At 44.4% G+C, this 16463-nt stretch overlaps 1 protein-coding gene across 1 annotated transcript in view; it reads right to left on the bottom strand.

Moving 5' to 3' along the window:
- The window catches only part of SH3PXD2B (SH3 and PX domains 2B), a 131641-nt gene extending 118912 nt beyond the window's left edge, over positions 1-12729 (bottom strand). The window contains exon 1 of the mRNA XM_044454660.1: positions 12403-12729. Coding sequence (XP_044310595.1) covers positions 12403-12474 — 72 coding nt within the window. The 5' untranslated portion in view covers positions 12475-12729. The remainder of the gene's footprint in view (positions 1-12402) is intronic.
- Between the last annotated feature and the right edge of the window lie 3734 nt (positions 12730-16463).

The raw sequence follows: 16463 nt of genomic DNA, 5'->3' as shown, positions 1-16463 counted from the left end.
ACAGAGACCTTCTTGTATGATCTCATCCACATAATACAGATCCCTCCCAGTATTCCATGTCCCTTCAGAAGCTGTAATGAGCACATATGGAGGGAAACAGGGCTGGAAAAAATAGCCAAAAGGAAAACTGCCAGAAGTGACAAACTGCTAGAGAAATGCAACTGGTATTTGTCCAACTGTAACGGAACTGTAAGAAAATATGCTGCACAAGCAACTGAATGGGGAAAGGAGGGGAAGCCAGCTAGCCATGATCCCCCTTCTCAGCTCTTGAAGCTACAGGATACTTCCAATAACTTATACCAAGGCAAGGAAATTCTTCCAATAAGGGGGTGAGATTTCATCAACTATGGCCTCACATAGCATGGACAGTACCAAAAGGCAAAAAGATAGGATGCTGGAAGATGAGCCCCACAGGTCAAAGGTGTCCAATATGCTACTGGGGAAGAGCAGAGGGCTAGTACTAGGAGCGCCAGAAAGAATGAAGCGAATGGGTCAAAGCCGAAAGGACACTCAGTTACAGATATATCTGGTGATGAAAGAAGAGTCTGATGCTGTAAAGATCTATACTCCATAGGAACCTGGAATGTAAGATCCATGAATCAAGGCAAGCTGGATGTGGTCAAACAAAAGATGACAAGACTGAACATTGACATCTTAGGAATCAGTGAACTAAAATGGACAGGAATGGGTGAACTTAATTCAGATGAGCATCAGGTATACTAATGTGGGCAAAAACCCCTCAGAAGAAATGGAGTAGCCTTCATAGTCAATAAAAGAGTAGGAAAAGCAGTACTGGGATACAATCTCCAAAATGACAGAATGATCACAGTAGTCCAAGTCTATGCCCCAACCACTGGTGCTGAAGAGGCTGAAATTGACCAGTTCTATGAAGGCCTACAACACCTTCTAGAATTAACACCAAAAAATGACATCCTTATCATCATGGGGGATTGGAATGCTAAAGTAGGAAGCCAAAAGATAACTGGAATAACAGGCAAGTTTGGCCTTGAAGTACAAAATGAAGCAGGGCACAGGCTGGTAGAATTTTGTCAAGAGAATATGATGCTCATAGCAAACACTCTTTTCCAACAACCCAAGAGATGACTCTACACATGGACATCACCAGACAGTCAACACAGAAATCAGATTGACTATGTGCTCTGCAGCTAAAGATGGAGAAGCTCTATACAGTCAGTAAAAACTAGACCAGGAGCTGACTGTGGCTCAGATCATGAGCTTCTCGTTGCAAAATTTAAGCTTAAATTGAAGAAAGTAGGGAAAAGCACTAGGCCACTCAGGTATGACCTAAATCATGTCCCTGATGAATATACAGTAGAGGTGATTTGAGGAATTAGATCTGATAGAGTGCCTGAAGAACTATGGACGGAGGTTCACAACATTGTACAAGAGGTAGCAACTAAAACCATCCCAAAGAAAAAGAAATGCAATAAAGCAAAATGGCTGTCTGAGGAAGCTTTACAAATAGCTGAGGAAAGAAGGGAAGCGAAAGGCAACGGAGAAAAGGAAAGATACACCCAATTGAATGCAGAATTCCAGAGAATAGCTAGAAGAGATAAGAATGCCTTCTTAAATGAACAGTGCAAAGAAATCGAATAAAACAATAGAATAGGGAGGACCAAAGATCTCTTCAAGAAAATTGGAGATATAAAGGGAACATTTCATGCAAAGATGGGCATGATAAAGGGCCAAAATGGCAAGGACCTAACAGGGGCAGAAGAGATTAAGAAGAGGTGGCAAGATTACACAGAGGAACTATACAAGAAAGAACTTAACATCCCTGATAACCACGATGGGGTGGTCACTGACCTCGAGCCAGACATCCTGGAATGTGAAGTCAAATGGGCCTTAGGAAGTCTAAGCAACAACAAAGCTAGTGGAGGTGACAGCATTCCAGCTGAGCTATTCAAAATCTTAAAAGACGATGCAGTAAAAGTGCTACACTCAATATGCCAGCAAACTTGGAAAACTCAACAGTGGCCACAGGACTGGAGAAGGTCAGTTTACATTCCGATCCCAAAGAAGGGCAATGCCAAAGAATGTACAAACTACCACACCATTACACTCATTTCACATGCTAGCAAAGGTATGCTCAAAATCCTACAAGCTAGGCTTCAGCAGTATGTGGACCGAGAACTACCAGAATTACAGGCAGGATTTCGAAGAGGGAGAGGAACTAGAGATCAAATTGTCAACATATGCTGGATCATGGAGAAAGCTAGGGAGTTCCAGAAAAACATCTACTTCTGCTTCATTGACTATGCTAAAGCCTTTGATTATGTGGATCACAACAAATTGTGGCAAGTTCTCAAAGAGATGGGAGTACTTGATCATCTTACTTGTCTCCTAAGAAACCTGTATGTGGATCAAGAAGCAACAGTTAGAACTGGACATGGAACTACTGATTGGTTCAAAATTGGGAAAGGAGTACAAGGCTGTATACTGTCGCCCTGCCTATTTAACTTATATGCAGAGCACATCATGAGAAAGGTGAGGCTAGATGAACCACCAGTTGGAATTAAGATTGCTGGGAGAAATATCAACAACCTCAGATAGGCAGATGATACCATTCTAATGGCAGAAAGTGAAGAGGAATGAAACAGCCACTTGATTAGGTGAAAGAGGAGAGTGCAAAGTTGGCTTGAAACGCCACATTAAGAAAACTAAGATCATGGCATCTGGTCTTACCACTTCCTGGCAAATAGAAAGGAAGAAATGGAGGTAGTGACAAATTTCATTTTCTTGGCCTCCAACATCACTGCACACTGTGAATGAAGACAAGAAATTAAAAGACACTTGCTCCTTGGGAGGAAAGCTATGGCAAATCTGGTCAGCATACTAAAAAGCAGAGACATCACCCTGCCAACAAAAGTGCGTATACTCAAGCCTATGGTTTTCCCAGTTGCAATCCATGGCTGTGAAAGCTGGACCATAAGGAAGGCTGAGCACCAAAGAATTGAGGCCTTTGAATTGTGGTGCTGGAGGAGACTCCTGCGAGTTTCTTGGACTGCAAGGTGATCAAACCGGTCAGTCCTAGAGGAGATCAACCCTGACTGCTCTTTAGAAGGCCAGATACTGAAGATGAAACTCAAATTCTTTGGCCACCTAATGAGATGGAAGGACTCCCTGGAGAAGAGCCTAATGCTGGGTACAATAGATGGCAAAAGAAGGAGGGGACGGCAGAGGATGAGGTGGCTGGATGGAGTCACTGAAGCAGTTGGTGTGAGCTTGAGTGGACTCCAGGGGATGGTGGAGGACAGGAAGGCATGGAGGAATGCTGTCCATCGGGTCGCGATGGGTCGGACGCGACTTCGTGACTAATAACAACAACAACAAAGCACCCAGTGTTAGCAATTGTCTAATATTTTAACAAATGCAGCACAGATGGGCTTAAGACAGAGCCTAAGAGGAAGGCAGTATGACACTAAGAATCAGACTGAAATGCTAGAACACAGTTGAGATTACTTCTTCACTTCAATTTATTTGGTTCATTTGGATCATCCTCATAACCAGAAGAAGTGGGTACATGTAGAATCCTATACTCTCTTCAAAAAGTGACCTTTTATTATTTTAATGTGCAGAGAGGTATAAATCTTTCAATAGCTTTACCAGTTAAAGACATGTGGGTCATGAAACTGGGATCTGATCCCCATTTTTAGAAAATTATGCATCAATTTTCTGCCTAGAGGCTGGAAAATGTAAGAATAACGCTGCAGCTGTGCTATCATTTCTGAATTTTCATGGTAGCAGCTGTGTAGTGTGCAACTCTCATCCAAATTCAGGACCAGATGAGAATGTGCACAGGACACTACCAGTGTTGTGAGAGGGCACTTGCGTAACACTAAATCAGACTTTGGAGGCTCCTGCATACACACTGTCCAAATTAATCCAATGGTGCTTCCAGCCAAGTATTTTACTGTGCAAGTTTTACTGTGCAAACACAGAATATTAAGAGGAGCCAGAGGTAGTTGTCATTCATGGATAACCCTCCCATGTTTGCTCACAGCTTCTACCATCTTTTTTTCTTTCTAAAGAAATCCATTAAAGGGGAAAAGATGGAATGTCTGTACAATAACTTTTGTTACTGGTAGAAGCTGAAGTGCCTCAAGACTGAGACTCTGGAACTATTATACAAAATATTTACAAGCCATCCTTCCGCCTTGCATCCATAATACCCATGTTGATATGAAAAAACATCAACACAAACCAGAAAAACCCCCAGAAGAGCCATCTTTGATTCATCAAATGCTACTAAAACCCCAAAGCCAATGGCCACATTTCTGTGTTTTTAGCAGGATGAAGTTTATGCTACAGCACGATCAGTTTAAGAAGATGCCCAGCTTAATCAGAGTACTAACAGCAACTCTACAACAGTGTTATTCCCTGCTACCATTAAGCTAATCCGCTGGGCTATGGGAAGAGCTTGAGAGGCCCTGCCAGCTTTGCAGACCACACTGGGACCACCACATGTGGCCCACAGGCTGCTCCCCATGGTTTGTATGTATCACATGCAGTGGCGAACATGTAAGGAAACACTGCCTTTTGTGCCTAGTGCAGAAGAAAACGCTGCTCTGAAAATACTACTGTAATGGCAAGCATATTCCTTTCCTCAGAGCTCCAGTTTTATGCATCTCCAAATGCAAATTCAAGCACTTAAAATGCACACAATTAATTAAGATACAGTTAACCAGGTGAGAGCCTAAAGGCACCATACTATGTGGCCGGGAAGGTTATCAGCATCCTGTCTAGCATGCAAAGAGTGTGGAAGCAAAAATTGCCTCCATGCTCCCCTTGCCCTCAAAATCATGTAGGCAGCCAATTCTGGCCATCTAAATGTTTTCCCCACCTCATAAGGAAAAGCAGAGGCACCGCCTGAAGGTGTCAAAAGCACGCAATGCCTCACCCCTCCCTGACCACCAGAATGCCCCCTCAACACCAGTCCCAAAAAACCCTGATCCATCTTCAAGGCTTCAGTCAGAGCAAAAAGAACTGCACAGACTGACGGGACAGAAAATGGCTCTCCAAGCTGGAGTCTTTTCTGCAACCTCAGGGCTTTGCCACATCACTCATCTGGATGACAATGTTTTCTTCATCAAATCTGACAGTATTTAGTTACCATATTTATACAGAAGACCCACAACACAAGTTGGGTGGCTCACAAAACAAACAAACGCCTATTAAAACTAAAATATGGATTTTAAGTGGAAAGAACCAGCCAATAAAATATAATTTACTTTAAAGAGCCAAGCAAATAAAACAATCTTCCCCTGGTTTTGAAAAGACCATAAAGATGGCAGCAAGTAAGCTTCTCTGGAAAGGCTGTTTCATAAGCTGGGTGCCACCATGAGAAGGCCTGCAAATTGTCATTCTTTCTATAAGCTGGAGAAGTAATGGACAGGAAGGGTAATCATACCTTTGGAAATTTAATTTTTAGCAAAACAATCTAGACTTGTGAATGGTCCACTTATCTTCTAAGGATCATAAGTCTTGTTCTCCAAACATGTATTGAATCATTCATTTGTCCAAGACACATACTGGTATCAGCCACATAGTGACAGAAAACTGTTCATATTGTAAGAAAACTTGATATCATAATTATATCCTATCTTGCCTTGACAAAGAAGTACCAACCATGAAATGCAACTTTCTCATTTCCCTGTCAGAAAACTAAGTTATGTGACATAATCAATACATTTGCTTCTACTCTACCATGTGACCCTCCCAAATGGGTTTTTTCTCATGAAATCACTGCTCAAGAACTTGTTTCTTCAGACTAAACAGATCATTCTTTGAGCTTTTTCTCCAGACATTCCAATCACACAGCAATTATATACTGCCATACTCTGGAAACATTCCAGGATACTCAGTGCCCTTTTAAAGATGAGCAACCAATTATGTCCATGAAAGCTTGAAATCTAGCAGATGCGACTATGACGCAGAAAGCATGCACACTTTGCCAGTGTCCCGGAAATGCAGTCCAACGTACGGCATGCCTTGGAGATACTATGGGTTCACAATAAAGAAATTATTGCAATAAAGTGAGTCACATGAAGTTGGCTTCCCAGTACATATCAAAGTTATGTTTACACTATACTGTTATTTATTAATTGTGCAGTAGCATTATGTCTAAAAAATGTACATACCTTAATTAAAACTACTTTATTGCTAAATGTCATGATGCTAACCATCATGACGTTACAATAGTAACAAAGATCACAGATCACCATAACAAATACAATAATGATGAAAAAGTTTGAAATATTGAGAAAATTACCAAAATGGGACACAGAGACCCAAAGTGAGCAAATGCTGTTGGAAAAATGGCGCCGAGAGGCTTGCTCAATGCAGGATTGGCACAAACCTTCAATCGGTAAAAAATGCATTATCTGCAAAGCTCAGTATAAGCGAAGCACAATAAAATGAGGCATGCCTGTATTTTGGTACATGGACAGACAACTTCTAAACAGCACCTTGTTTGTGCCGCTGGCAAAAGCATCCTCTGATCAGGCAGTCTGGATTCAAATTTACACTCACAGCTACCTCCACCGTGCTGCAAACTGGACTTGGACTTCAATGTGCGCTTCTGATAGATGCATGCTCAAGTTTGCCCTCTGCTCAGCGAGCCAACCTCAAGCCAACACACAGCCAGCAAAGGCAAATCAGAAGGCTGAAGCTAGTGAAACTCTTGCGCTTTATCGTTACAGAACTCTGTCACTATCTCACTGAATGATGAAACAGGAACGTGCACTCAAAATCTAGTGACATTCCATTAAAACAAAAGCCTCACTACAGAGTTGCCACTCAGCTACATAAGAGGATACTAACAGCTTGAAAATGACAAACTGATGAAGTTAAAACCCTCAGTTGTCACTTCCTTGACAAGAATATCCTGCAACCGTTATTTACGGAAAGGAAATTTCAAAGAAGTATTTTATATGAATTTATCCTTTGAATTAACATATATATGAGTTTCTGCCTACGGAAGTCGCACAAAAAGCTTGAAAGATTGTGTTCATGATCGTCCCCATAGTCATGATAGACTCAATCCCACCATGACAGTACCACACCTGAAAAGATAACTCCCCACCCTTAAGAGGATATTACAAATTTTGATCTGTCCAAAAAAATAAAATGATCTCAACTTCACAGGTCTTTTCTAGGTCAGACTATAGTTCACTGAGCATAGAGTTTTTCAGGCTCACGCATACTAAAGCAACTGCCTTTGGAGAATTGAAAAGCAAGTTCATGTTCAAGTCATTGAGAAGTCCTAAACATATTTGTGATTGGCTATAGCACCGCACAGGCTGCCTGTAGGTCAGCCTAACCCAACCTGGTGCCTGCCGAATATAATTAGGTGTCTTTGGCGTTGCAGTCCAACATACCTGGAGGGCACCCAGTTGGGGAATGCTGCCATAGGGAGTCAAGGACAAGATGATTCACTCTCTGCACTTACTGGTTTAAAAATAGGCTTGGCACATATATAATTAACTGTCTTTGAGAGTCTTCCTTGTTCTTATATACTGATTCAGATAGGAACAGACGGTATTCTCGCTCACTCCAGCACTCATCTAATTCACAGGATTTCAGACACAAGGACATATTTTAAAAATATATTTTATATCTCACCTTTCCTCCAAGGAGCCCAAGGCTGCATGCATGATTCCTACCCCACTTATCTTTACAACAGCCTTGCAAGGCAGATTAAATGGAGACAGACAGTGATCTGGTGAATGTGAAACAGCAATGCACCATAGGTGATCAGCTATGGTAGGTTTGCTGTATCTTGTGAACTCAGCATGGTTTCAGCAAAGCGACTGACTTTACACAAACAAGCCATCCTGGGAATCCATGGCTTGCTCTAGAGTTGTTAATGGCCGTGGTGGCATGTTGTGTCATCCAAACCCAGCAGGCCAATTTGATCATGTGTTGCAGAGAACAGCCAGAGAGCTGCCAGTCAAAGCAGGAAAATCCCGTCCCCCTTACAATCTTGCAAGTTGAACCACCATCCTCCCTCAACACTTCTCACCACCTTCCACCCATTGTCCCTAAAAATCATGAATATTAAGATGTGCCGGTTAGCAATGGAGGCAACAAGCAGGAAGGGAGCCCAAAATGGCTGAAGAGAATGAACTTTGGCAGCCGGTGTTCTTAAATGTAAAATAAAGTGACTTTCATAAAGGCAAGCTCTGAAATGGAGGATGAAATCACCTAGAATATTGGCAAGAGCAGGATATCCGTATGCTGGGCTACACGTATTAGAGAGTCAGCCTTGTTTGCCAGCTTTATTTTCCCCAAGGAATTTCACTGCTGTGTGAACGCCTACATTCGTAACGACTCTGAAAAGTCCATTTGGCAATCTGATGTGTTTTGTGGCAGAGTCTTCCTCAGTACCTGGCAATCTCAGTGGACCAATCACAGACGGGTGCTGATGCAGAGACTAAGGCAACATGGGGTTCTGCCACAGGCACCTGTGATATGTACCAGAGCCAGCAGGAAGACTGAGGGGAATGGGGGAGAAAAAAGCCATGGCAAGCCCAATCCTTTGTCATGTTTTCTGTTGGCTGCTCCATGAACAACCAGCCCATGCTGGCTGATTCACAGGGTCCTTTAACATAACATACAAGCCTAACCAGCAACTGAAGATCATCCGGGAAACTTCATGGTATATAGCCATGTGGAGCAAGCCTAAAACACTAAGACTGTACACACAAGGAGCCAGATGCAGCTTCTCATTTTTATCCAGCAGTTGAAAACATGGCTGCAGGTTACTCATGCCTAGAGTGTGGTTCCACATTCTCCATATGGTAATGTATCAAATGGAGAAATTTGCACACATTGAACTTGCCTGTGATTCATTCCAGTTCCAAGCCTCCTCGAACAATTCTAATTCTTTCCTGACAGCTGTTAGAGGGAGTCGGGTAGCCAAGACTGAGAATCACTGGAAGGTCACCAGTGAAGAAACAATGCATACAATACAGCTGGGGGCAAACAACGATGAGTCTTCGGTTCATTTCAAATAATTTTTTTCCTCAGTGGAAACAATCCTAGATAAGCAATGAAATTGGTAATTGTATCTCAACCAATTCATCAGGAATACACGCCCAGCAAAAGTTCTTGCCATTTTGGAAACTGAAAAATACACAGTAAGGACACAACAATATGCTACAAGGTGAACACAGACTTGGAAAGCAGCCACATCACACATTTTGTCTTCTAACTCTAATGCCGGATGGGAAGAAAGATATTTGCAAGGATGAATTAGCAAGCAGGAGGTCACTTAATGCATTCCCACTCATCAGTTCCCCTACAAATGCTTCCCTGCCCTGTTTTATTTACTCCGTCGTTTCCCGCAGCAGGCGACATGTTTGGAAGCAAGAGGGGCTATGGGGGATCTAGCCTAGTGGGTACCTTGCCAGTAAAGAATCAGTAAGAGCAAGAGGAGTTGAACAGTTTGTCTTGATTTCCCTGCAGCAAATGCTTAAGTATAGTGCCCATTCAATTCTTCATTATCAGTTTGTTTCTCTCATCCAAGATTACACTTAGCCTCATCAAGGCATCTGGCTAACAGCTGTTGGAAACTAATGCTAGACAAGCTGAACCTTTGGACTGATCCAACATGGCACTTCATTAAGAAGCTGGTTCTTCACAACTTCAATCATCTTCATCATCTTCAAATGTTCAGTGCTGGAGTAGGAACAGGGGCTTATGATGTCGAACAGCTGAGGTACCTCAAGCATGTTAACTACCTGCTATTGGGCTGTCTAGCCCCAAGCTTCCCCTTCCAGAGCTAGGAGGAAGAGCTGACACTTGGGTTGGTAGAAGTCACTGCAAAGCTTTGTTTTATTTCTAAGACCACTGCAAGACTACATGATAGTGGACAGTAGACAAAAAAAATCAATCAAATAAATAAATAAATAAATAAAGCCAGCAGTTGCACCAGCCTTCCTTCAGTTTGAAGCTGGGGCTTGGGTCCCCTCTGCCACTCCGTCAAGTGGGAATTGTTCCCCATCTTCCCAAACTGAAGAGCAGCTCCTATCATCACACTCATGAAAGGGTGCTGGCACATTCACCATGGCAAACAGAAATGTGGTTCCCTAAGTCTCAGGCTCATACATCCTCCTCCCTTGTGCATCGAACCTTGAAGACAAAGGGACTGAAGCCTGTATGAAAACTAATACTGTAGAAGTAGTCCCACTTTATGCCATGCAATGCTGTAAAAAAATGTGCAGATTGTAGGAGCAGAGCTGCAGAGAACCAGTGCGGAGTGTAAAGGACAGTGTTGGATTATGAATGGAGAGGCCCATGTTGAAATCCCGAGGCTCATGGAGTGACCTTGGACCAGTCATGCTCTCTCTCAGCCTAGCCTATCTACTTTACAGGGTTCTTATGAGGTCTCACGTGTAGATCTCAGGCTCAAAGTCTTGCGAAAAGGAGCTCCACAGACTGCTGACTCCCAAGGTTTAACAGCAACAAGAAAACTGACCCATCTCCCCTCCCCTGCACCCAGAAACTAGTTTTCTGAAACCAAAAAAGCTAAGGAGAGAAAAAGGAGTTGATTTGTATGCAAAAGAAGTAGGAGATCGGCACTTCTCAGAAAACTAATCCTGGGGTTAACCTTGTGCTCAGTGGCATTTTGTTCCTTAATTCTAAGTGAATAGAAATTCTACTGTGCCACACTTGAAATTTGATTTGTTGGTGGATCTCAAACTTCCAGTAAAAAACAAACTATGCACATCAATCCTAAAGTCTGCCCGCTCCAGTATACTTTAATGGCAGTGTATAAATATATAATGATCAGAAAATCATCACAGCACCTGGGTTCTCAGAGCAGCTTATCACAAACAGGAAAAAAACTCATGAGTTCTGATCATTAAGAGTTTTGCCTAATGTATACAAGCAACTACACAATTAGAAAAGGGTACAGAAAATGCTATCTCCTCACCCATTTGTGTTTCTTGTGTTAATAATTACCTAGTGCAGCATATGAGGCTATGAGGTTGAGAAATATGTACTCGCTATTCTCCTTTCATCCTATACTACCATTCACTCCTTGTTCTCCTCTGCATCCTAACTAGCTCCTACTCAACTTGTTATCACATTGTTCTCAGAAACAACCAGCTTCCCATATGTCAAACACAATCTTCAGTCCCTGAAGTCTCCTATTCACACAGTTTCACCCCATTGCTCCTTTTTCCACCCATGAATGAATTAAACATTGCCCGAGATTCTTTTTCAGAGTGGCCAGTCCAACTCCTTGCGACTGCATTCCCATGCAATCTGTCTTGCATAATGTAGGTTCATCGTACTAAACTGTGTAACTTGAGGATGTTTTGTGAAATAGACAGGATGCCAGTGGAAAGGAGAACAGATCCTGCAACAAGGGGCGCTTGCTCTTCAGCAGACACACCCTGCTTTAGCTGAAGTGACATGCGGCAGCCTCCAGCCTGCCAGTCACCAGACCCAGCGGAGACACACTCCAGATAGAATCTGTCAGTTTTGACACATTGCAGCCTGGTTCTCATCATCCTACAACGCCTGCAGAGCAGAGTGGGCATAAAGGCAGGGAATAACCACAGGTCTTCTTGCCTTGGATATGCCCAGGACTAAGCAAACCTCTCCCCACCCCTCTCTCTCACACACAGACCCCAACCACCGAAAATCTAGTGGAGCAGGCATATTGTCTTCACTATGAAAAAAGGCCATCAAGTTCAGAGCTGGGAACAAGAATCTGGCAGAAAACCCACTACTTTCCTTTGTAAGAGAATAGAGAGCGATCCATGCAGCAGATTCTGTGCCAGGAGAGCATGATCCATGCAGCAGATTCTGTGCCAGGAGAGCAGCTGCTCTCCAGATCCCCCCCCCCAGCAGTTTAAGATTTCAAGCAAACTTTTAAGACAAACGGCAAGAGAGATGTAACCCTCCCCATCCCACAGCCAGAGAACTGGCTAGACTAACTGATGGGCTGGTCAACATGCACAGTCCTGCCTTTGTAAAGTCCGCACTGGTGGGAAAAAAGAAAGAAAGAAAGAAGGCGCAGGCGGTAATAACTTCCTGCCTGGCTTGCTAGGAAGTTACAGTACATACATGGGCTGAATATTCCAATTACAACATTCACTCATCGTGGATCCAGCATGGAAAAGAGAGGACCACACAGAACTCACTAAGATAACTTAGCGAGGAGGTCCTTCTGCTTCTTAGTTGCAACACACACATAAACACACACAAACACAAAGGTATCTACAGGATCCCAGCAAAGTCGCTCCAACTGGGGCAGAGGGTTTCCTTCCCAAAGGAGGACGAGGAATCACTAAAGGCTTTAGAGCATTCACAGCACTCCAAACTCTTCTTTCCAACCAACACAAGTCACACACACAACCCACTCACATAATGCTTGTTGGGAATTCGCCTTTTCTGCACGTCCAGCACCTTCACCTCCAAGATACTCTTCCGGGGCATAGCTTTGGTCCTCTGCAACCCGAACCCCAGAAGCAAACTAAAAACAGTGCAAATCTTGGTCTGGAAGGGGGTGGGAAGAGACCAAAGAGCCCCCTTTCTCCAGGAGGTCGGTACAACCAAGGCTCCTGCCGAAACGTATGAACTTTTAAGAGCCGCGATTGCAAAGAAAAGCAGCGCTTGCGCGCCTAAGATAGGCAAGCTTAAGCCACAGAGCACCCTCGGCGTCTGCTTCTGCTTCCTCTTCCTCCCCCCAGTTCTACCCCCTTCCCTCGTTCCCTGTCCAGAGTTTACAGATGCGGGATGACTCCTCCCAGTCCATCCCTGCCAAGGCAGCCTATCCCAGCTCCGGCACAGGCAGTTGTGGTTATGCGCGCAGATCCAGCCCCGCTCTCCGGGCTCTTAAAGGGCCACTAGCACAGCTTGGCTCGCCGCGCTTTAAAACACAACACCCTGCCCACAAAAGCCATGCCCAGCCCATCCACCCCCGTGGCTTGGCTTGGCTTGGCTTGGCTTATCCGCCGAAATGGGAAAAGCCACCGCTTGTGAAGTTACGACCTAAATACGGGCGGAGGCAAGAGCGGGCCGGTAACTCAACACGTGCCCGCCTCCCGAGCTGGTGCGTCTGACGTGAACCGCTGCAGCACCGACGAGGCAGACCACAAACCGCACGTATTTCTTTGGCTTCCTTGCGGAGCCTCCCACAACCGTTGCGGCGACGTGTGTGTTTGGGGCAGGAGTTGAATTAAATACGAACAGCAGGGGCATATGCAGGCTTGCCCCAAATTGGCGCCCCTCAGACGGTAGGCTGAGGGATGCTGGGAGTTGTAGTCCAACATATCTGAACAGCACTAGGATGGAGATCCAGTTTATTAACATTAGGATCGGGTATTCCCATGCTTCCTCAGATATTAACCTCCACTTGACCCCCGCTCCTCAGCGCAAAGGAACAGAACTTGAATTGCAGCAGCTCATCTCAGCCAAGGCCAAACACAGACAGCCGTCTTTTCTCTCAACAAGGAAAGGCACTAATTCATCGTTTGCATATAAAATTATTAAACTTTAATAAAACGACCGTTTGCGTCTGCCGCGCGAAAGGAGGGGACGCGATTTGTTTCCGAGAGAGTACGAAGGCGATCTGCAAGCCCTCTTTCCCTGCACATGCAACCTGCGCTCTCTGGAAACAAAAAGGGCGGGTGGATTACAATCTCCATTCCTCTCCCCTTCGAGAGGAGGGACCCGAGCCTCTGGAAATGGCCCCCTGCAGGCCATTCAAGAGAAATAGGCTTTCTGCTCTCTGACTCGGCCCGTTCGTGCGTTACACGCTGCGAGTGTTCACGCGGCTGCTTACAGAATTTCAAGTCGCCGCGCCTTTCGCAGGCGTTGCACATCCTTTGCGTTTAGCTACCCCACCAGTGATCTTTCTCCGCAGCCAAAGGCAAATACGACCCGGGAGGAGATGGAGGGAAGGAGAGAGGCCCTTCTCCGAAAGTTCAGCTTCCTTCAAAAGAATACAAGTAGGACCTGCAACGACGTGTTGCAGTGTGAAGTGCTTCTGTTCAGCGCACCAGCCACTTCATTCGATCTGGCCTGTTTTCTTGTGTTTCCTTCCAAAAGTCAGTCCCGCAGTCTGTGCACAGAGGTTAGTTTGGGGGATTGTTCCTTCATCTGGGTTCTCTTTGCCCTCTATTTATAGGGCCAATAAATATGCTCCCAGTTCCAGCTAAGTTAAAATCTTACTCTCTCGATGTTTATGAACAGTTCTCAATTCTTTTCCTGAAGATTTTTAAAAATAGTTTTTCAAGAGGAATTCAGACATGACCTATCCAGAGAATGTGAAAACTCGCCCCCCTTCAGTTCTGTGGGTCTCCTCCTCTTTTTCCTCCTCCTCTTTTCCAAGCCACTGAACTTTTAACTCCAAGCGTTCCTGACCATTGTGCATGCTGGCAGGAAGTTGCAATCCAAACCATCTCAAGATGTACCTTCCGCTTTTCCCTATTCTGTGCCGTAGGAGTTTGGATTCCACACACACCCCTCCAAGGGTTTTTGAGCATCTGCAAACTATAAGATTACTTTGAGGTTGCTTCTGTTTCCCTCTTGTGTGGGAGTGCTTTGTTTTTGCCTGCATCAGCACAAATGAGAAAACTGGAATCAGCATAATTGGAATCAAAACTATTCCAAATTGGGATTGAAGTTATTAATCACAATAGCTTGAATACTGCTTTTGATGAGTTGCTTGTCTGTGTGGAGCCAGTAACCATAAAGGAACTGCAATACGTGACAAGTACTAAGCACATCTTAAAACGTTTTGTAGCATTCAGCCTTATTTTACAGTTGGGGTGCAGTTCTAGTTAAAAAAGGCCTACAACTCCCAGCATTCCTCAGCCTCTATGAGAGTTGTAGGAAGAAATTGTAAACCATCTCTTGGTTGTTCTTGATCAGTATAGCTAGAAGCTGTTACTCTCAATCTGACCATTGGGAGCTTTCTCCTAAGAGCTCAGATGTATTACTCCTAACCTCAGATTGTCACAATATGAATTAGAGTAACTATAACAAACCTATTGAGCTGGCCATACATCTGGTGATCTATCAAGCCAAATGTTGTCCACCCTCCCCAGCATCTGTGGACAGGGCTGGAGAAGAGGTCTGCCTGAAACCCCTGAGAGTCAGTTTACTGAGCTAGCTGGTCCATGGGTCAGACTTAGCTTCTTATGCACTGTTGTCCATCAGAGTCAGCACAAATGAGGACGATACAAACCCTGGTGCCTTGCCTGGCTGGGAGTCTGTTTTGCTTGGTGGGACACAAGTTATTATGACATCATCATATTAGCAATGTGAAGAAGTGAAACAGGATATATATTTTAAAGCAAAATAAAACAAGCTGCAATGGCCTGAATTAAATTGTGATGCTCCCACATGTAGCAAGACAAGTAATGACCCATACAATCAGAATTGAATACAGATGTTTGGCAACAATCCCCACTTATAGAGGCAAGCTGCAGCCCTTGAGATGAGACATTTTCAGCAGGGTGTAACTCATCATGCAGGCCAAATCTGCTGGAATAGCCTCTTCTGCTAATAGGGCAGAAGCCCAGCCTCCTCCTCTGCCTGGCCACCACCCTAAAGGAGTACCTCACGTGGGAAACCCACTTCCAAATCTTGGTTAAGCTTTGAGGTTTACTGCATAGCTTTGAGTAAGTCATGCTCTCTCAACCTGTCTGAACTCCCTGGAAGAAGGAAAGGAAAAATGGTGGTCTGGAGATTTGGAAGTACTACACAAGGCAGAACGCAGAGTGGAATTGCTGGCCCCATGGACTCTCAAATGCCAGTCCCGCCTCTACCACTTGCGTGTGATCTAGAGCCTCCCTGGCAACCTGCGAGGAGGAGGCAGGGCAGTTTCTGGAAGGAGGCAGATCAGCTCCCAATATATGGGGGTTCCACTAATCTACCCCCCTCCAGAAACAAGCATTTCTGCTCTTCACCTAGGAAGTACTAAATCTCCCTTGTGTAAGTGTGGGTCCTGCTTGCACACACTGGCTGGGTCACAACTTGCCAAACGTATTGATGAGGCAGAAGGGAATCAGCAGGGGTGTAAGCACCCTCTTGGATTCTTCATTGAGACCAAAGACAGCCATGAGTTTTAAACAAGACCTGTACTTAATATTAACTGGCAGTTTCTTACAACAAAAGCAGGCAAAATGAAACCAGAAGCTGCCCCGCAACTCCCTGGATCCATTAACCATTTAGTGGCTTTATGATCAGCAGTGACCCCCTCCATAAAAAAGGTTTAACTAATGGCTGTTGCTTGTTTCCACAGAATGAGGTACTGAGGGTATTTACCTAGACAAGATGGGCCATCAGAGTTGTGGAAGCATCTGGACATTTTTTATTTGTATGTCTGCTTCTGAGGCTCCAGAAGTTCTTCCCCACTGCACTCAGCAACTTTTTGAGGACTTTCCATCTGTGTGCACATTCTGCAGTCTGTAATGACC

Source organism: Varanus komodoensis, unplaced genomic scaffold (assembly GCF_004798865.1).
Source record: "Varanus komodoensis strain SLA01 unplaced genomic scaffold, ASM479886v1 scaffold7_3, whole genome shotgun sequence".
Classification (NCBI taxonomy): Eukaryota; Metazoa; Chordata; class Lepidosauria; order Squamata; family Varanidae; genus Varanus; species Varanus komodoensis.
Note: the sequence above shows the minus strand (reverse complement) of the source record. Positions and strands in the feature narration are given on the sequence as shown.